Source organism: Neolamprologus brichardi, chromosome 15, assembly GCF_056152115.1.
Source record: "Neolamprologus brichardi isolate AB-2024 chromosome 15, ASM5615211v1, whole genome shotgun sequence".
In the NCBI taxonomy this organism is placed as follows: domain Eukaryota; kingdom Metazoa; phylum Chordata; class Actinopteri; order Cichliformes; family Cichlidae; genus Neolamprologus; species Neolamprologus brichardi.
Window position 1 is genome coordinate 10,310,975 of NC_142118.1, and position 21,236 is coordinate 10,332,210.

The following is a 21,236-nucleotide window of genomic DNA, read 5'->3' on the forward strand; positions in this document are numbered from 1 at the left end:
TACTTGTTTTTTGTTGTTTTTTCCCTTTTTGATAAGGGGCAGTTGGAAGCACCCGTGTCATAGAAGCATCGCAAAATTTAGATATTTAATTTACTGTCATAGAAAAGCATAAAAGGCAACATTTTGAATAAGGAACCAACCTGCAGCTGGTGGGACCCCATCAGACAGTGGAATCTAGGTCTCAGTTGTTAACTGTACTCCTTATTGGTTGTTATTTATAGATCATCAAGCCACCAGATGAAGGTGCACTTAATGTCTTCTTGTTTATCCAGATGTTTTCCTTTGGCAAGTGTGCCTGCACCGTGTTAACATGGAAGTTTGGAGATTTGGGGATTAGTCTTCAGCAGAGTTTTACGTGTGATGTAGTTTTTGGTATCTACAGTGTGTCACTGTGTCACATATTTGGGGCAGGAGCACAGTGACCTAAATATTAACCATACCTTGGCACGCCACAGCTGTGGCAGAACCAGAATTAGGTTCCACATTATTGAAGATGTGTTTATTAAAGCAGGCTTTAAGAAAAGGGTCTTTGAGGACACATTTCTCTTTGTGGGATGCTTGGTGAAATTTTTGAGAGGCTTCACAGACCAAACTCTTGCATAACTGTCTTTTTTTTGGAGGGTTTTATACAGGCACACACAGGAACACACTCATCATTACCGTGTAGTCGTTGTGTAAATCCAGATTAGCAGATGATAATTTGCTGTAGGGAGAGGAGATGGATGTATAAACCAGGAAGGCCTCATTAAAAGACAGACACAGAAATCTGGTGATGTGGCCCACAGCCCAGGGCTTGTAAACACACCAGTGCTGTACATAGAAACACGTGAAGCATTCATTAAAAAAAAGCATATCTATAACAAGTGTTATACACTTATAAACTGCTTCTAATCATTTTCTCTTTTCTCCTATGTGCTGCTGTCGGTGATGATCCACAGGTAAGTCCGAATTTTTTCTTCCTCTTTGATCCTCCTTTGTATCTCTTTGCCAGCTGACCCCAGATCAGTCTTATTGTGTGCTGAAATGCTCCTAATCCCGGTACACACAAGAGTTCAGCTTTAGCTCAAATTAAGTCCCCCCCCCCCCCGACCAATCCATTAATCTCTGATTTTTTTTTTTTTTTTTTTTTGAATCACATTGTATGTATCCTATTACCTCTGTGTTGTGGGCTCTAATCCACAAAAGGCCTGATTCACTGGTGAAAAAAGGGCAAGTAGAGGAAAAACAAGTGATTACGTTGCTGAACATGGTTTTAGCAGCTTGTGAGGGGATAGAGGTCTCGGGGGTTAGTTTGATAGGATGAACTGATATTGTCCCAACACAGTGGCGAGGTAAAAAAAAAAAAAGACTGCTTCACGACAGATGCGTGAGTTATAATGACATAATACGAACAGAAATAATCTTTTTCCGTCATTTTAGAGCCAATATGTTCATGTTTATCCTTACATGTGTTCTCTTTTATTTTATTTATTTTTTATTTTTGTGTTTTTGCTACTAATCGCTTCTTCTTCTTCTTCTTCTTTTTTTTTTAAAATGACAGAGTCAGATTTTTTTCAGATTCCTTCTCGTCGCGTGTCTAAATATATAAATACAAACAAGCTTAGTTGCTTAATTTTTATCTGCCTTTGCTATTTAGTCTTATCTCTAATGCAAAGTGCGCCGCAGTTAAAACATGGCATACTTGCACAGCAGTGGATGTGACAGAGGATGTCCTGGACACTTAGATAAGATGCTGTCTGTGTTTCTGATACGGGCCCTTTGACGTGATTCAAGTCCTAAAACGGTGTTTAATCTGAAGACAGTCTGCATTGTAGAAGCTGAAATCTCCCTGCATGTACTGTTTGCATCCTACAGCCACAGAAGGAGGTTGTCACTGTGTGCTGCCATGTAGTCCATGTGCAGAAATATACTTGAAGAAGATAATCTTTAATGAAACGATTCAATTAGAACATGTTATGGGCTGAATTTTCGAAATTGCAATAGTAAATATATAATTCATAAACGTGAGAAAAGAAGACTGAGTAAATATTTGGAATTAAGTTTATTCCTTTTTTTGTAAATCATTTAAACAAGAACGCTGTAAAATTTTGCTGTACCGACCATTGGCTCGCACTGACTTCTGAAACTAATCTTAACAAGACTGTGTTTGTGTGTAAAAGCGAAGGAAATCCACCTCTCTGCTTTGACAGTTTCAGCTTTGCGAGAGCGGTGATTACGCAGGCCTCAAAATGCTGCTTGTAAGCCAAAGGTTTTATAGGAGAAGGTTAAAGTTAAAGCCATTCTGGCCAATTAAGGTGAAGGTTTGATGAAGTGAGATTTTACTGTTTGGTTAGATGGGTTTATTCAAGCATTTGTGCGTATTTTGAACAGCGCATTTTTCTTCCAAGGCTGCGTTTTTGTGGCTTTCTCATTTCAGTCAATCATGCTTTCCTTGAGGCTCCACGTCACACGAGGTCACACTTACACATTTGCACACTAGTCAGCCTCTAATTGGCCACATCTGGTCGAGACAGATGTGTTATAGCCTGCAAGCAACAATCACGCTTGGGCGTCATAGTTTTATTATGATTGTGCCACTTGAATCCTCTTTTGGAACATCTGCACAGAGCGTACACTCTGCCAAGTAAGTAGGGAATAGTTATAAATATCAGCATTAATTATATGCAAGGTTAATCACCGTTGCTGTAATTATGTAGTGGAACCATAACATCTTAAAGACACGAAGTAAGCCTTTGTCTGTTTTGTGTCTGCTAAACATCTGTTTATACAGTATACAACAGAAGTGAGCACACACCTATACAATATCACGGTTATATTATTCAAAACTGCATCAGCTTACAGTGCACCAATTCTAGGTTGTTTACTTGGGTATTTTCTCTTGATGTAAAATGAAAAGCTAACAGTTAAAGTATCCATCCATCCATCCATCCATCCATCCATCCATCTATCTTCTTACATTTAACAGACAGATAAATAATGTCTTTATTGAGTTCTGGGTCTTTAGTTGCCTGAACCAACCTAACTGTTTTTTTAAAGTATAAAGTACCAGGGTCTGTGTTCCAAGCTATCACTCTTCCCAAGTCTAACAATAACCCTAACTATAGATGAGGGTTGGTAGATCACCTCCTGAATTACAGGTTTTGCCTCTTGGATCAGCTAACACAGCGCCATTCTGTTTTGGTCGGCTATATTCCTCTTCTGATAAAGTTCAGTAGTCACCAGTAGCCCTGGGCAGATTCATAGCAAACAGGATTCAGCAATCACACATTGTTATGTACTGTACGTGTGGGCTTTGGAATATAAATGAATGCTAAGGGTTCTGGGTTTTACATAACTTACCACAGATCACTTAAGATCAAAGGCTGCCACACCAAATGTGTTTTTGCAGAGGAAGAGAAAGCCATTACAGCGCATCATTGGTTATCAATGCCATTTTGCATTCTGCTATCCAGTCTGGACTAAGCCAAACTTTATGTTGACTCTTTAATTTACTCTTGTCAATGTGCACTGTGTTGTCTAGCTGCATATATTGATTTAATGGGTTTGTAGAGAGTATGATTTTCTCCTCTTTTTTTTTTAGATTTGAAAGCACAGTCAAAGTCTTTGATTAGTATCATTTCAGCAAACCTAAAACTAATCTTCCTTTTGTGAAAAGCGTACCTCATGTTAGCTTTACAAAGCACTTTAAGTCATAGAGGAATGGCCCAGAATCAGATCCATAAGCTACTCTCGCTGCACATCTGAACAAGGTGGTAAAAAAACATCAGTTTAACACCCATAAACCAGATGTATTTTCATGTGTATTTCCAAAACCGTGTAAGTGAGCCTGTATTTCTGTCTGTGACTGGCACGACGCTGAGGGCGATTGGGATCGGCCTGCCTGGAGAGTTTGTGATGCACCACGCGTGTAACTGCGTCTGATAACAAGCAGTTGAATTGTGGGGATTAAAGCGATTATATTTGATCAGCGCACAATGGATCGGCCTCAAGCCGGGGCCCCCTGTCTCACTCTGAACTGCTGACTGCCCAGATTCTCTGCCATCATTATCCAGTAAAAGCTTCACACTGTGCATATTTGTGTGTGTGTGTATATATTATTGTTTTTATTTTTGCCCCCTCCCAAGCAACAAATGTATTCCTTAAAACCATGTATTTGACTAAATGCCACATATGTATACATATATGTGTGTACTTGGGTATCTGTGAAGGTGACCAATCAGGGGGCTTGTGGGTGACAGTGGATTTAAGAGTTTTAGATCGAGGCTGAGCTTCTCGCTCTGATGGGCGGGGAGAAGGGGTGGGGTTGAGGGTAGGGGGGTGTCAGAGTGGTAGAGAGATATCCAGGGATGTAGGGAGAGAGGGAGGGGAAGCAAAGTGAGGGGGGGTCGCAAGGCAGTTTCCTGCAGTGTAGAAGTTGGCTAGCTGCCACTCGGAGCGTGTGCATGTATGTGTGAGAGGGGAAAGAAGGGGAGGGAGATGGAGAGTGGAGTGTATGTGTCAGGATCAGTGTGTCTGCGTTTGATCGGCTTGAGCGAGCGGTGTGGAGAAACCGGGAGAGAGGACGAGAAAAGGAGGACAAGCAGGATGGTTATGAGGAAATGGTGAGCCGCAAGAAAAAAGGAGGAAACTGCAGTTTTGTTTGGGGGAAATAAGTGAAGAACCATGTTCTGTCTGAAAGGTGAGTGTAGCCGCTCATTGCAGGAAAGCTCTGGCACTGACTCGGTGTGAGTGTGGAGTTTTCCCCGGGACTTTTGTGAGACAAAGAAAAGTTAAACTCCATCCCTCCCCTGTTTGGAAAGTAATCTCTCCCGCAGCAGCCTCCTCTGCACAATATCCTTCCTTGTGTCTTTTTTTTCTTCAGTGAAGGAAACACTCCTGTTCCACTTTAATCATCTCTTCCTTTGTTCTTTCATTCCGTCTCTGATTAATTAAGGGTCTTTGAATTCAAGCATACTTTAATTCCTGACTGCGGTTTGAGTCCCCTCCCTTTCATTTTACTCGTATTATTCTCGACTACGCAGAGTGTCTCTGCACGCTGCTGGCTGTGATCCTGTTTGCATTCTCGTAACTTTGGTGTGGGTTTCAGGGGCGATGAGCGATGTGTAGAGCTGCTTACACCCGTACGTATCGGTGTGCATTCAGTGTGCACGTTGTTCACAGTAACAGCTGGCAGAGCAGCAGTTGCTGGTCTGCTGTCCTGCAGAGTGGGGGGCCATGTGTTGGCTATTACTTCGCTGACAAGCTGAAATGAGATAAAGGCGAAACTCGCTCGTCTTTTACCGCATTTGACATCATTTTCTGTCATTAAACAGTCATGGAAACTATGCTACAAAGAATAGACACATAATGCTGTTTGGGAGACAACACAATGCTGCTGATAAAGAGGGAAAACCCGCTTCCCTGCCCGCTCCCGTCCTTCCGTAACTTTTAGTCCTGCTGCTTGAGTCATATCAGAACATCATGGTGGTGATTTCACCTGTCATGGTTACAGCTAATGTTGACAACACATGAGCTGTTTTATTATGAAGAATAACATTTTATTGTCTCATTTGACCTAGTTTTGGGTTGCAGTGCCAAACGATACCCAGTCAAAAGCAAGAAAGTTAAGATGTTAAATATATATTTAAAAAAAAAGAAACCCTTAGTTTTTTCTTGGTAAATGATCCAATCTGCTGTTATTTCAGAAATGAGGAAATTATCTGTCTTGTTAAACCAGGGTTGTTTGTTCTCTTTCTGTAGCCTGCAGATTAATGGCTTCCAGAAATGAGGTAATATAAAGTGAACACATCAACTATACGTGGCAGTCTCCCAGTTCATCAGCTGTATGCAGTAATTTATGTTGTCAGTTACACTGTGAGATTTGAGTCCGGCTTGGAAAATGGAGAGAAACAGATGTTGTGGGAGTTGAGCAGGAGAAGGAATTCAATTTTTTTTTCTTTTTTAGATGAAGCCATTTTTTATACACGAGATTGGCAGTTTTTGTTTGTTTGGTTTTTTTCATGTTTTTCTGTGGTCAGCAGTAACTAACTAACCGTACAGCAAGAGGAGGATTAATATTTAATGTTCAGATTGCTGAGTGTTTAAAAGTTGTCACGCCAGGATCAGGTTATTGACATGTAGATGCTGCTTCACTTTAATCAGCTACAAGCACGATTCCCAGTTTGGGTTTCTAGCTTCACAAGTGATGACAAACTGACCCAAATACTCAGTATTACATTAAATACCATGATCCGACCAGTAGATTACTCTACATTGGCTGCCAGTTACAGAATGTCCACTAATGTTATGATATTAACCCCCCCTCGCTCAGTCGAGGTTGCCAGCTCTGAGACAGATGTGACATATTTCAGCCCATGTTCTTCCACAGCCAGCTGTGCTGTGTGGCCAGGGTGAATCACCACCCCTGCAGTAAACCTTTGTGTTGAAGTGCAAGCCATTTGCAGGGCCAGAATTAGGCTCTGTGATTTGGTGTGCATTTTGGTATGTTACATAAGTTATTTATGCACTTGAACCCCAGTCAGTAGATGTGACATGAGCGGGGATTAGTTTGAGCTGGAAATGTCATTCTCACTTAAATTGGAAGTTTCCTGCAGCCTTCCGGTGGTCGGGGATATAGAAAGTTACATGTTGATGAATGTAAGCCTTGATTAGCACAGAAATCACAGAGAAAGGTCAGTTGTGGGCATCTCAGGCTATATCTACTTTTTGATCCTGACTTTTCTGGGGTTTATTTTGCTCTACTGAGTGCAGTTCACTCATTACAGATGCTTCATATGTTTTTCTTTTATAATGGGCAGCAGTTGTGACATATTCTGATGCTTATTTAATGACCAAATATTCCATCATCATAGACCGTATGACTCTGCAGTGTTACTCAGATACTTTCAAGCTTTTAACCAAAACTTCATTGAAGTTAGTCATCAGAAAATTCAGCTTTTAAACTGCAATGACTTTATTCTTAATTCCACAGAGGACTTTTTTCAGCCTCAAAAATAAAGCATATTTTGCAAGTGGTCTTTTTTCAGTCTGGGTTTTGAGCTGTTGGTTTAACCTTGTAAAGAGTTAGCACATGCATGGGTGATGAGAAGAAGGTGGCATTTAATTTTTTTTAATTTTTTTTTTTGGTGTAGAATCTGTGTGAACTGAGTTCCAGGTTTCCCACATGCCCCACATGTCAAAGGCATTCAAGCGCTTTACTGTAGATTATCACCATTAAAAACTACAAACATGTCAGCAAACAATGATCTCTAGCAGAAAAATAGATTAATGACCTGTTTAAGCTCCTGCACTGTAGTTCTATGTTACTATTTTCATGTTGAAACACATGAAGGTATCATGTGCACTTGTGTTTTCAGTAAGAGATTCTTGTCCACTACCTTTATTTCCCAGAATCATTAAACAGCCTACCTTGTGAACTTGCTTGAACTTGTAAGAGGACAGTCCTCCAGTAACATCTCCACCAGTGCTGTGTTTATTGAGACATTGTGATCTCTTCACCGGAGGCTGACCCACTACCTGCCCCCTGGCCTTCTGGGTAGGAGTGTTGATGGATGTTCTCACACTCAGTGTGGCAGGTGGAGGGGAAAAAGAGGCGGACAGGAGAGAAGTGTTAACATGTAGGCAACAGTTTGTCTGTATTCCTTGAGGGTTAGTTGGCTTTTAAAACATGGCTTGTGAAAGACTTTAGGATATCTCACCTACCTTTTTTAAAGCCAGTTTGGTGACATAGCACTTAAACTAATGTGAAAAATGACAACATGTTGTAACCATGAAGATATTTCTGCTTGTTCCCATCTGCATTTTAATCTAAGTAGATAGAAAAGGATCTGTGTCTAAAACCAACGTCTAGTTGTTTGTTAAGTGAGTCACACTTTAAGAAAATGTAGTCAGACCACTCGTGCTGCCTGCTAGACTTTAGCTAGAATTTTTTTAGTTAAAAAGAAAACAGATATAGCTTGGAGATAAATGGCCTCGTGGGTAGATGGCTTTGGAAGTTTGGTTAGTTATTGCAGGTTTTGTCAGTGATCGATACATGACTTTGTCGTAAATCAATCATTTTAATATGTAAATGAGCATGGGAGTTTGAGAGGAACTTCACAATGGGATGTTGACCTCTGTAAACAAGTCGTAGCAGAAGAGATCTTGGGCTTGATAAGTAAACAATAGAGCGTTAAGTTCCAGTGGCCTGTGAATGGGATCTGCCAGGAACCCAGTGAGCTTTCTGTCTTCTGAAAAGAGTTTTCAAAACAATAGCTTTTTTGGGGGCAAAGTTTAGAGGTTTGGAAAAAGTAACAGGTCAGTAACGGGGTCTTATTGTGTCTTTTTTCTAGTTTGAGACAATAGTAATGCAAAAAAACTTTCTTAGCGAGCGTTAATGGGAAGTTGTTTTTTTTTTCTTGGGACAATGCTGGAAGTGTTTTGTTGTCCGCAGGGAGTCGGTCATTGTCTTTTCAAACTTCACCCGCAAGTGGATGACTTCCCCAGACAGAAGACTAACTCAGCATGCAGGTGCTCCTCTCACTCCATTCAGACCTTTTGCGTCTCCATGGCTACCATTGTCCCCTTCCCAAAGCCTTCCTCTTGTCCAACCCCCCCCCAGGCTGCAAACACACACATAGAATCTATGTGCAAAAGTTAGTGTACATACACGCTTGTGTAATGCATCTATTATTACACACAAACCCTTCCAGTGTGACTTTTACATTGTTCACTAACTAGGTGCGCACACACACACACGCTAATAATCAGTGGAATGTGACACACTCACCGCAATGCATGCCAGGCAATACGCAGCCATCAACTACACACATATATTTGCAAACATCTCTTCTCACGCACATACAAGTGCTGTACCTGTTTGTAAAAGGGTTGTAATGATTCTTTGTCACAACTGAAACATCCCCTGTTGTGATGACGGTCCCATTCACTGTGTTGCTTGTGTTGGCCTGCATGACTTCACACCCCCTGATGTTGTTCATTCAATGGGCCGGGTGACACACTCTGTGTCCATGCATGTATGGATTCAGGGCAACAACGGCGTTAAGTGCAGTTTAAGTGCAGCCAGATTCTTTTGGCTTGCCCATTGGGCTACGTGTGTCTACAAACTGTTTTATACGAGCAGCTTTGTGGCTGCGCGCACGCATTCTGTGGTTTGTTCATTATGGTGTGTGTGTGTGTGTGTGTGTTCACAGTGGTTTTGGTTTTTGTAATCAGCTTGCGTGTTGGCTGCCTCATCATGCACTGGAAATGATAACCATCAGTAATGGCTGTTTTAGCCTCTAGCTATCTGCTGTGGCTTTGGCAGGCTCACAGCTACAGTTCCACCAAAGTTGCATAAGATTTGTGCACTGACAGAACTCTCATGAATCAGTCTGCACGTTATTTTTCAGGTTATCTATTAAAAACATGAAAATAGTAAAAGGTGTCTAATCCAATTTCTGAGATTCAAGTCCTCAAACCACAAATATATTCAGCAGGTTCTCGCAGAGGGAGAGGCTTCAACCACAGAGTTAGGTTTTTTTTGTGTGTGTTTTTTTGTGTAAGTTTTTTCTGGGAAAAAAGTTTTAATGGTTTTGATGATTATAGCTTAGATGTGTTGTGCTGAACAGGTGTAAGCCACCACCAGAGGGAGGCATTTACCTTTGGTGCTATCAATGAATTTCTCCCTTTTTATTTGCCTTACTCTTTTCCATTTGACCCCATTTTTATTCAGTTTACTAGCCCAGATTGTGTTTGAGCTCTCATTCACTTTTGTTACACTTGTTTATTACCCACTCTTCAGTTCAGTGTCACTCCATCTTCCTGTTTATTAATCTGAGCGTCTCAAATAATTTTAACCTACCTCACACTCACAGCCAAGCAGATTAAAGATTATACACACCCTCACCTGGCAGGCAAGTGGCTCGCCGTGTTTATTAATCTGCGATCAGTTTCTTTGTTTTTTATCTTTTAATCTTGTCGCTGCCGTCTTTACAGTGAACTGTTTTTCACCGCTATCTAAAAATCCCCAATCTGTGGTCATCTGTAGCTTCCTCTTGAGTTTAAATCCTTTTGCATTTACCAGTTGTCGCCTTCCTCGTGTGTGCATGCTTTATGACGGTTTCAGGTGAATATCTGCTTAGTAACAGCAGTCATGTGGGGCTAAATCTGAGGCAGCAGTTTAAGTGGCCTACATGCATGCGTCTTACATCTGAGTTTGCGTCATCCGAGTTTAACCTACTGACACGCCAGCACGTCAGGTCTTCCTGAACTTCCACACATTTGTGAAGTTGAGGTGATGTACTTTATTATCTGCAACCTGGTGTCCATCTGTGGTTTGTGTCTGTCACAATCAGAGGCCTGGAGGCTGGATAATCTGGGTTTACAGATTAGAACAGCAATGCCGAGGAAAGAGGAGGGAGGAGGAGTCCAGAGGACATACCGTGTGGACGCCACTGGACAGTCCTGATGCTCTATCTCCTGTAGATTGAAGAAAGAAGGAGGATGCTCTTCGATGCTGAAAGCTTGGCTGAATACCCTTTTGGATGGACTGATTTTTTTCTAGTCTTTGGACCTCAACCAGTTTCTTGACAATTGGCGGATTTTTTTGCACAATTTGTGGTGATGCTTCTGGGTTTCTGCAAAGGACACATATTGTAGAAGAAAACACGCTTTAACCACAGACATTTTCAGTTTCTAAACCTTCGTTTTTGCGTCTTTGGATTATTTAGAAATGTTATTGTGGTCTTATTTTAGGGTCAGAATTGGGTTTTTTAAAAAAGTTGCCAGCATTTCTTCAAGACAGCCAACCAACAGTCATGTTTTTCAATAGTTTTATTCTGCAATGCTTCTGTGAAATATTTGTTTTGGAGATAAATCTTGTAATCGAACACGGAGCGCAGCTTTCTTTGTCAGGCAAATCAATGTAAGTCAATAGGATCCCCTGAGAGAAAGAGAGGAAAGACAAAAACAGTAGGAGGAGACAGAGGGAGCACTGGCTCCCTTGTGGGATGCAAAAACGTCCATCCTGTCTTTCCAGAAAGAGAGGAGGGGGCCTATTGAGAGTTTGGAAGTGAAGGGGGGGTGGCGTCTCCACAAACACACACACATACACCCTTCACCCGTCCATCCCAACACTACAAGTGGAGGCTTCAGAGAAGGAGGGTTGTGTAAGACGAAGGAGGAGTAGTTGGGGGGGGTTTGGGTCCTGGATAGAGCAGGGGAGGGCAGGTGGTGGGGGGGTTTAGGTCTTAGCAGGGGATGATCACATACGTGCACTGCCTCTCCTCGGAGCCGGCGGTCAACTGCTTGCACAGGGGCTGCTATGAGGACTCCCCTGGCCAGAAACGAACTCTGTGCTCCTTCCAGCCCGTCAGCAAGATGGGGAACAGCCTGCAGCATCCGGCCGTCCCCAGCCCCAGGCCCGCCAGGCCAGAGGGCTGCCTGCACAAACGTCTGCTCTCTGTGTCAAAAGTCCACCAGAAACAGGACTCGCTCTGGACACCAAAACCGCTGCTTGGATCTGTGGCTAAGGGCTCGCCAGGGAAAAAGCATCCCTCCCATGATGGCAAAGGTACAGAGAGAGTCTGCAGTTTTTTTTTGTTTTGTTTTGTTTTTTTAGAGAGAAGAAAAAACAAAAACAACAAATGACTGTTGGTTTGTACTAGAAAGCTGTTCATTTTGTAGTTTCTAAACAAATACTAAATAGATATTTTTAGTTATCTATAAGATATTTGGGTGTATTTCCAAGATGATATGAGTCTTAAATTGAAATCCACTGTGATTACAGTGTCCAGGTAGTAGTTGCTGTTAGCACTACAATGCTGTTTTGCTACTGTGATAATTGTGGTGTTTGACTTGGCTGCAGAACAGGCTCCTGCTTCAGAGATTAAGTCACCTGAAGTGTTTTTAGGAGATAATGATACACTGTATGTAACAGTGCCAGGGTCCCAGCAGATGCAAGCTTTTTCCACAAAGCCAGGCTTTGTCACGTCTTGTTAGGGTATTTCCATCCTGCTGTATCTGAGTGATCTGTGCCATCTGGTTTTTGCATGTGCATCTCTGTGTGTTGTGTTTTTGTGACCTAAAAGACCTTTGACCTTTCGTGTATGAGACAGGTCCTCCAGGAAGTAAAATGCTTTGCGTTATCTCTAATTGCTTGTGTGCATACTTTAAGACTTTCCTACTAACCTTGGGCATGAGTTTGAGCCTGCACTTACTCATTCACACACATATATTTGCATGGATCATTTGGTCCCATGTGCATGGTTGCATCTAGACTATGCTTCACTGTCATTTGGGACAGACATAACTGAAGATGCTCCTCTGGGTGGCCACCCCTGGGAACAAGACATAATAGCTAGCAGCTGGAGGTGATGGGCTAGGCCTTCAGGGAAATGTAAGAGAGCTGACAGTATGAGGGGGGTGATGGAAGTGAAACCGACGGGGTTATGAAGGTGACCCACTTTCACCTCAGCACTACATAAAGGAGCCATCAGGGCGGCAGGAAAGAGTGTTAAAAGATAATAAAAAGACTGACTTAAACTGCAGCTCAGTGGCATCTAATGGATCTATGAATATAAAACAGAAGAGGCCATTAGGGAAGTAGGCAAGGCAGAGACTTCCTGAGAATCCAACTTTGATAACTTTTATTGTTTTTATTGGCCCATTTTGAGTCTTTCTGTCCATCCACTGGTCTTCCAATTACTCTTTTAAAGTTTTTCTCTATGTATTCACAGCTAAAACTAAACCATTTATTCCAATATGTGTGCATAACAATATGCTTCCACAGGACTGTGGCCCTTCCTCACGCCTGCTTTGACTAACACGCCGTGACAGCTCAAGATGTTGCTGCCGTCGGTACAGTATTGTCCGGGCTCTGTAGGTTGAATCAGCCTGCCCGTCTGTGTTTATGCACGGCTGAACGGATAACCCTCTTACTCACAAATTGGAACTTGGCTAATATGCCTTTTGTGTGTGTGTGTTTGTGTCTTTGTCCCTGTGTGCTGTGTTGTTGTTCTGGAATATATTTTTTTTTATTGTTTCCTTTGTTAACACTTGATTCTCCAGTTCTTTTTATAAATATGATGTTTTTTTGTGTATATGGGCAATCAAAGGGTGATTCCAGCATTTTTTCCCCCTGCATATGTTTTATAAGGCTTCTCCTCCAACCCTCCCTTTATTTATTTTTAAATTTTTATCAGTTTAGAAGTGGAGCAGGTGTTCAACCGGATGCCCCATAATCCCTTGGTGGGAAGTCAGATTCAACTATCGACCAGTAACTGCCAATGGCTCCCGAGGGAAGAGCACCTGAGGGAAACCATGCTTGTAACTGAATAAGGCCAAATGAAATGGATTGACTGCGTTTATAGGGGAAGCTCTGCTGAGAATCAGTTAGGTTAAATATCTTTTTGGCAGTGGGAACTGGAGGGTTGGGTTCAGCCTCAGCTCTTTATCCTCGCCTTCCTTTATGTGGTACATTCACATGCATTTCCCATCTTTTAGACGAAGATAAAACCCGTGAGTTTGGAGACACATCTGAATCAAAACATCAAGGAGTTGAGATGAGAAACAGCCCACCCCCCACCTTCACTGCTCTCTGTGATCAGTGAACTAAAAGACAAAAGCAAAAGAGTGTTTCTCTTCTCGTCATTATTCTCCTCTATTTTTCTAAAACTACTCAAAATGCACCTAAGTAGTTCCTAAACTTTAATTGAATCTCAAAAACCCCTGGGTGTGAAGACGACTCTGAGCTTGCAATTTCTAAAAATCTACATGTTCAAGTGTTTTAAATGCTCATTACTATTATCTTTCTGCTTCAACCATTAATCTCTCTTTAACTCTCGACCCCTTGAAAGCCTGCTAAGAGTAACCCTTTAAGCTTTTTCCCCTAAAATAAGCAGCTTCTGTCATGTTTCAGGCCAGCTTGTAGAACAAACTGCCTGATGGTGGTGGTCTCTGCCTATACAGCTACCCGTGGAAAAAACAGTAAACTGTTCACATGGTTGTCAAACCACATCTTTATTGATATACACTGAGTTGTCAAAAACCTATCATTAAGGGTAGAGGAAAGCTCATCAGATTTCACCTATCCATTAATTATGTGTCACTATCACCTGTTTAACACCATTATTTTGCTGACCCTAATGTTAACCTGTAGTGTTAGGTACTTCTAGCACCTCACTTAAAACTTTTAATTTATACCTTTAGGTCACTACTTAGTCTATCCAGTATTAACCCTACTGGTAGTTTTTTCCAGGCCTGTGGGTAATGAAATGAACTAAATATACTTGAATAACAAACGAATTGGGATTTATAATAAATCTTATTAAAAGAAGATGGTTTAAAAGCACCTACTGGATTTCTTGTACTCTTGAGTAGGAATCACTACTCTACTCTAACACCCCAATGTGGTCTTGTTTGATTCTGGGATTTTTTTGTATTTTGTGACAAAACACAAGTGGTATTTTTTTAGTGGCTATTTCAAAACCTGAGCACAGACACACACACACAGACACACACACTAGCAGTTAGGAGGTAGCAGAACAATGGAGTAGAGAGCATGACACACACAGCCTAATGAGATAAAGAAAAGAGGGGGATTTTTCTCTCACTCACTCACTCACTCACTCACTCACACACACACACACACACACACACACACACTTTTGGGAATTGAGGGTCAGGGGTTGCTTTGGGTCATTCAACTGTAAAAATGGGTTAAGGCTCTGTTTTTCTTTGCAACCCTGTCTATCTCAATCTTCTTCACCTCCACTTTCCTCTCTTTCATTAATGAAGTCTTTAATGCTGTTTACTGTCTGTGCACAGGGTTGTGTGTCTGCATGTTTTCTTTTCCATTTACCCACTTAGAGAATAAGTGCTAGAGCATCCCAGCACACACATTTCCTGTTCACATCCCTGGATATGTTTATGCGAGTATGGCATAAAGTAGGTTTAAGTTAATGCAGTGTATCTAACAGATGGAGACCTCTCAGCTTGTTAAAGGCCTAATAGGTAATGGTTTTCCAATGACTGGTTAAACAGGTGCTCTTCCATCATGTGTGACCGAGGGCTCATGAAGCAATCACTGACATATATTGAGAGGTAATTCAGTTGTGTGGAGGTTTGTCTGCGTCTTTATCCAGAGACTCCTCCCTGCCCAGTTCTTTTTACTCATCCTTTTGTATTTGACGCTTATTTGACACTGGCGGTGGTCTCCAGATGTTACTGTCTCAATTAAGTGTATTTGGATTAGCACTGTTCTTTATTTGCTAGAGCATGGTGGTTATGTCTGCTCAAATTACCCTCCAAAATCTTTCTTTTATTCACCACACAACCGCTGAGGAAACATAGAAAATGGCTCGGAGCACAATATAGTTTACAGCAGCCTTGTAACTCTCACAAGAAGACATTTATTATTATTACAGCTGTGTTTTACTTTATTATGTTCCATTAATTATTATTATGTTCCATATTTATTAATGTATTTGTTGACATATACATAAAAAAAACCTTAAATATAAAGATGCACCATTGACCAGCCGGGGGCCAGAATCAGATGATTTCCAGCGCGCTCAGTCTAAACCGGTGACTGGCCTCTTAGCCTCACGTGTGTCCGATTACACGTCGGTCCGTTTCATGCATATGTGACGTACGTATTCATAGACACAGTAACCTGTTGTTAGGAGGACCACCACAAACATTTTCATAGCAACCAAACTAATTAGCAGCTGAACATGGGCATTTTAAAGAGGCTAACAAAGGGCTCCGAGTCAACCACCAACCAGCAGCCTCGGTATTAGCAAAGAATCAGCAATTAGAGGGAACAAGACAAGTGAAAAAGAGAAAACTTACTATAAAATCTGTCAGGTAAAGGTGAGTGTATAGCAACTCATTTTCAGTCATTTAAGTGAGAGAAAATCTGCTTACTTATTGCAGTTCATTTTTTTTTTATTATGAAAACAATATTTTGCTTTGAAGAAATTCTGATTTGCTGTCAGTTTAAGCTCTTAGAAGGAAAAGTGGGAAAAGAAAAATTACAGTTTGTGCATCTCTACTTAAATAAACATAAAATTTAAATGAAGGACTTAAAATGGATGTGTTTGCATTTTATTTTTGTTTGTTTTTTTGACGAACACAAGGTGTAGGAGAGTTGGTTTTATGCTACAGAACATCATAATTTGTCAAATAAAGCTCACACATGCAAATCGCCAAAACTAGAGATCAGTAGTAAACTAGCATGCCTTTTGTGGTCTTCCACACACTCAGTCAAGGCTGAGATTAATAGTGCGGCAGGACTTGAAAGCGATGCAGGAGAAGAGAGAGAAAGAGAGGAGGACTGAGTCATGGAGAAGGAGGGATCAGGTGGAAGTGGGCCTCAGAGCCCCATATGTGTAACAACTGAGTTTTACTTAATGGCTTGATTATTACATCAGGGCATATTGGCTGGATAATCACTGGGGTCTGTGGGGACATTTATCCTTTCATTGACTAAATGTGTCAAAGCAGAGAAACTGTGGGAGCTGTGACACAGCAGAGGGCTTGGTTAGCTTTAATAGAAAATCATTTACAGGGAATTTAATTTACTTTCAGGACTTTCTTCTTGCTTTTCTTCCTTCCCTTATTCTGTGAACCTACACTTACTGTAGTGGGTTCAATGAAGAAGACAAGACAGCAAGAAGTGTCTTGTTTCCCTGTTGACGTATGGAGCCTCCTGGTGGTTGTGTCATCTTCTGCACCTGCCCTTGTTGAGATGATACATGCAGATCTTTAGCACTTTGCTTTGTCTTTCTGTCTCTCTCTTCTTCTTCTTTCCTCCTTTTTGCTTCTGCAGAGTTTAATCATACACTGACACACTCTCCATATCGATCCTCCTTACAGACGAATGAGAGTTTAGTTGTTTGTGTATATGTTTCTCTCCAGGTTTTAATAAATCTAGTGAGGCAGTCTATGTAAGTCATTGGCAGGCCTTTGATTATTCATGGTGATAAGTTTAAGTTCATTTCAGTCGGGCTTGTGCGTGCGGTAAAACGAAACACATGCTCACTGGCAAACAAATAAGAATCTATTTACAAAACGGCTAAAACTCAATTTGATAGTGAACGCAGAAGTTTTTCTTAACATTCTAAAAATGCCCGCAGGTCTTAGAAACAAATGCGATTTGAAGACTTTAATCTGGGCCGTTTGCTTCGGCAACAGCTTTTGCACTCGTCTTTCTATTCGTGCAGTTCTACAGCGGGCTTGTTGTTAGTAATTGAAAAATCTAATTGAGCCGTAGTGCAGGATAAGTGCGTTTAAGCACCGCTTGGCCGTACAGACCTCGGTCACAGCTCATTTCTTTAATGAGAGCTGCTATTAGCAGGAGCTTTTTTCCACCTCATGCTGATTCGAGTCTGGCTATCCGAGGTTTCTGGCCCCATTTGCCCTACTGACCAGTCTGCTCCCCCTTCTGTACATGCAGTTACATTCCTGACTACTCTGTTTTTAAAATGCAGCTTGTGTAAACCACAAAAAGGGCATATTTGGTTACTAGTTACTTTAATATTGCTACCACAAAGCGGGACGTAGATTTTTAGTTGTTACCTGTAAGATTTTCCTGCAGCTTGCTGTTGCATTTAAAAACCAATTTAAATGAAAAATTCCGCCTCATGTAAAGATACCAGTGAGCAAAACAAAAGAGAAATCTGGTGACAATAGTCTAACCAGCCTCACGGACCCCTCGCTTCCCCGCTGTTCACTCCCAACTCCAATCTTCCTTCTTCCTACCTTCTCCACAGCACCAGACCTTATTTGTGTCCCAGTCAGCTGGAGGTTCAATTAAGCCTCTGAGAGCAAAGCCGAGCCTCTGAAAAGCTCATGTCCCCCCAAAGAGACTGATTATAAAAGGAGAGGGAAGAGAGAAAGTGATTTTTAAGAGCCTCTTTAAATCTGTCTTGTTAATGAGTTGTCCTCACCATGGCAACGTCTCCTTTTCAGGGTTTTTTTTCGCTCCATGCCTCATGCATAGAAGGATTAGAGTTGAGACAAAAAAAGAGAGAAGAATGTAGGGAACGGGAAGCTACAGCTATTTTCCTTGTTTGTGAAAATACAGGGGAGCTTTTGGCGTTAATGTTGTTTGTTTGTAGCAGAAGTTAAATTCCTCTATTGTGGTTACTTTTCCAGAGAAGCGTGCAGTTGCTGCTTTCATTCACCACAAGGTGGCATGATAACACAGCTGCACTAAAGATAAAACAGGCAGCATTTACAGCGATTTCCTCGTTTTCCTAGTCGCTCATCTGCACAGCGTCACTTATACCCAATATAATTGTTAATTTATGAGACTAAATTAAAATATTTGAAGGTTTTATTGCAATTGCCTGAAAGACTTTGGATTCAATTATCTGCCTATTAGCAACTGTGCATGTGTTTATCTACAACAAAAAGAGACACATGAGGTGTCACAAGGAATCTAATTTGGAATAATAGCGGTTTTAAATTTTGGGATTATTTGATCAGGGAGCTACACTAGTTTCCCTTGTGGGCCATTAGGAGGGCGCACTCCCTGCAAGAGAGGTCTGCTCTTTCTATTAAAGGCCCCATCCCTCTTTCCATTATTGCTCAGATGGGACAGAAGGGGGAGGGACGGGGAGAGATGGAGGAAAGGAGGGGTTAAATGGATTTGGGGTTGTGCTTTTTCCCAGACTAGGTCTCAGCATAGGATTATCAGTGGAGGAACACAGGCTTAATGCACGCATGTGCGCTCACATATAAACTCCTGCATAATTCATGCCCATATATGATCGATAAGTCACATGAAACCACCAATCGCAGCTTCTCGGTGTGTACAAGTGTTTTGACACACGTCAGTCAGTGAACTCTGAGCTTATTCTAATGCACGTATAACCCTCCCTGGGTTAGTGCAGTCTTACACCACTGTGTGGCAAAAATTACATGCATATGTACAACACAAAAATTATGGTTTTGACCTAAGCGTTGTGTGACTTCAGACCTTCTAGTCAGCTAAGAACATTTTGTGTTTGTAGTGTGCTTTTAATGATTAGCTTGCAGACTGTTGCTGATGTCATACCACAATACTGAGTTTTACAGAAGACATTTGGACATGTCAAGTAGGTGGGACAGAGGTGCGAAAAATGCAATTAATGTTGGCTGGGATCTAGTCAGCTGCTTCAGTTTCAGGGTCCTGGTATTGTGCGTGGTGTAACCGGACTTAAATGCTGGCAGAGGAATTAATACTGATTGAGAGGTGAAGAAGAGAAACAGTTACAGGTAAAGTCAATTATGTCCCTCACATGTCCCCAATATCTGTTTTGTCAAATAAAATAAAATTATGTCACTTTATTTTTTAATTTTGTTGCAAAATTAGATTTTCAAACATGTCAACGCTATCACTAAAACCTTTCAAAATGTTGCCATGAGACAGTCAGTCTGTGATCGCTTTGGGACTGAATGGCGTCATGCTGGCAATAACGTGCAATCTTTTTCTGATAGCACAGCAGTTAACTGTGGTAAGTTATTGAAAATCACATATGTTGCTGTCTACATAGACAGAAATTCATAGTGTATATGTATATATGTAACCAAATTACAACCAGCATGCAGCCTGTTCATTCAAGACTCATTCAGACTGATGGCAACATGTTGGTAATCTCACTGCATTTATGGATTAGACAGGAACTGTTTGTTTGAAGAGTGATTGCAATCAGCCTAAATGTTCTTGTACTATTTTTACTTGTGTGACTGAGCCATTAGCTTGCTCTGAATCAGGTGGTAGCTTTGTCAAGCTAAGTGTGTCCAGTAGATTTGCACGTGGTTTTTCAGAAACCACTTGCAAAAGTTAAAGTTACCTCAGGATGAAGGTGCATGCGATGAGCTCTCTCTTTATTTATTAAAATATAGATATTTGGTTTTAGGGCTGTGCGATATGACCAAAATCTCATATCTATATAAGAATTCTATCGTCCGATAACGATATAAATCACAAAAAATGTAACATTTTTGTAAATTCTGTGAGCTCGACTTGCGGGAAGTGTTTCCAGCTGCGCGTCATGTAGCTGGAGTCGAGTGTTTTAACCGATGTATGAAACTATAGACATAAGTTGTAACAGCTGCCGTTTTCTTTGTGAGTATTTATTACACGGCGTGCTGCGGGGAAAAGCCTGTTCTAACGTTTGAGTCTAAGGTTTATTTTTTAGCACCTGGCGGTTCTTTTTTTTACTTCTCATCCGTAAATAATCTGCTCATTCACGTGATTCAGTTTATTTTGAAAAGTCTCAACAGGATCTTGAGCTTTATTGTGAAAGGTTTATGTGGAACATAAACACGCGGACACGCGAAGGTTTTACCGTCGTTGTTGCTAACCACAACGCATAAAAACAGGCGCTTGTCCGTCTGTAGTGTGGTTATATTAAATATAAGAGAAAGAGAGAACTTTAAGAAACTAATGTAGCTACTACAGTGTCCATCAAAACGCTGAAAAAATATTGCCATAGAGTTTATTTTGCGACACCACGAAACAAACGATAGCGTAAAATGAAACGATAGACGTTTTTATATCGTCATCCGATATATATTGAACAGCCCTATTTGGTGTCCCTGGAATGATGCAGTATCACCACACAAAATAGCACTATACTATACTATATCTATCTGCCACACCGCTGCCATCCATCCAATCCATCCTTATTCTGCTTATCCATGCCATAATTCCACTCATGTAGGAAACAGAATTTTATTTCTAAATTTGAAATCATCTCATTCTCCAGAATTTAAATACACTTGATTTGACTTTCTCTCTGAGGGAACTAACTTTAGTCTGTAGACAGATTTTAGTCAACTAAAAGCAATCTGGAGTCTGTAAAACATCCTGGAACAATCCTGCAAAGGCAGATGTTAATTGGATCGATGTTATAGGCCGGATGAGCAGTGCCAAAAGCAGTCATGCGTTTTAAATGTATCGGTTAATAACAGTAATCGATGTCGGCCACCAGAACTTGCATCCGACTTTATAACTAACCCCCCACTTGTGCTAAATCCTCGAGGTTGATTGTCTTGCTCACTTCCTTAATTTGTTAGTCAATTGGCTGTGTCTCTAATAGTTGATTGGGTGCTTTTGTGTCACCCCCCCCACTCACCCCGACTGACCTAGTCTTACTGTTGATGGGAAGTGAGGTGCAATGTGGGAAATGGGTCAAACACCACAGCGTCAATTACTGCTCCAGTTGTGGAGGTGCTGCAGATGAACACATGCAAACATTGTGGCT

At 41.2% G+C, this 21,236-nt stretch overlaps 1 protein-coding gene across 6 annotated transcripts in view; it reads left to right on the plus strand.

The window, feature by feature from the left end:
- Positions 1–21,236, plus strand: part of nhsl1b (NHS-like 1b) — a 100,547-nt gene that overhangs the window by 47,403 nt on the left and 31,908 nt on the right. The window contains exon 1 of one of the 6 annotated variants that reach the window (XM_006797074.3): positions 4,452–4,678. The exons of the other annotated variants lie outside the window; for them this stretch is intronic. Coding sequence (XP_006797137.2) covers positions 4,663–4,678 — 16 coding nt within the window. The 5' untranslated portion in view covers positions 4,452–4,662. Of the gene's footprint in view, positions 1–4,451; positions 4,679–21,236 lie in introns of those variants that run through there. 6 annotated transcript variants of the gene reach the window in all.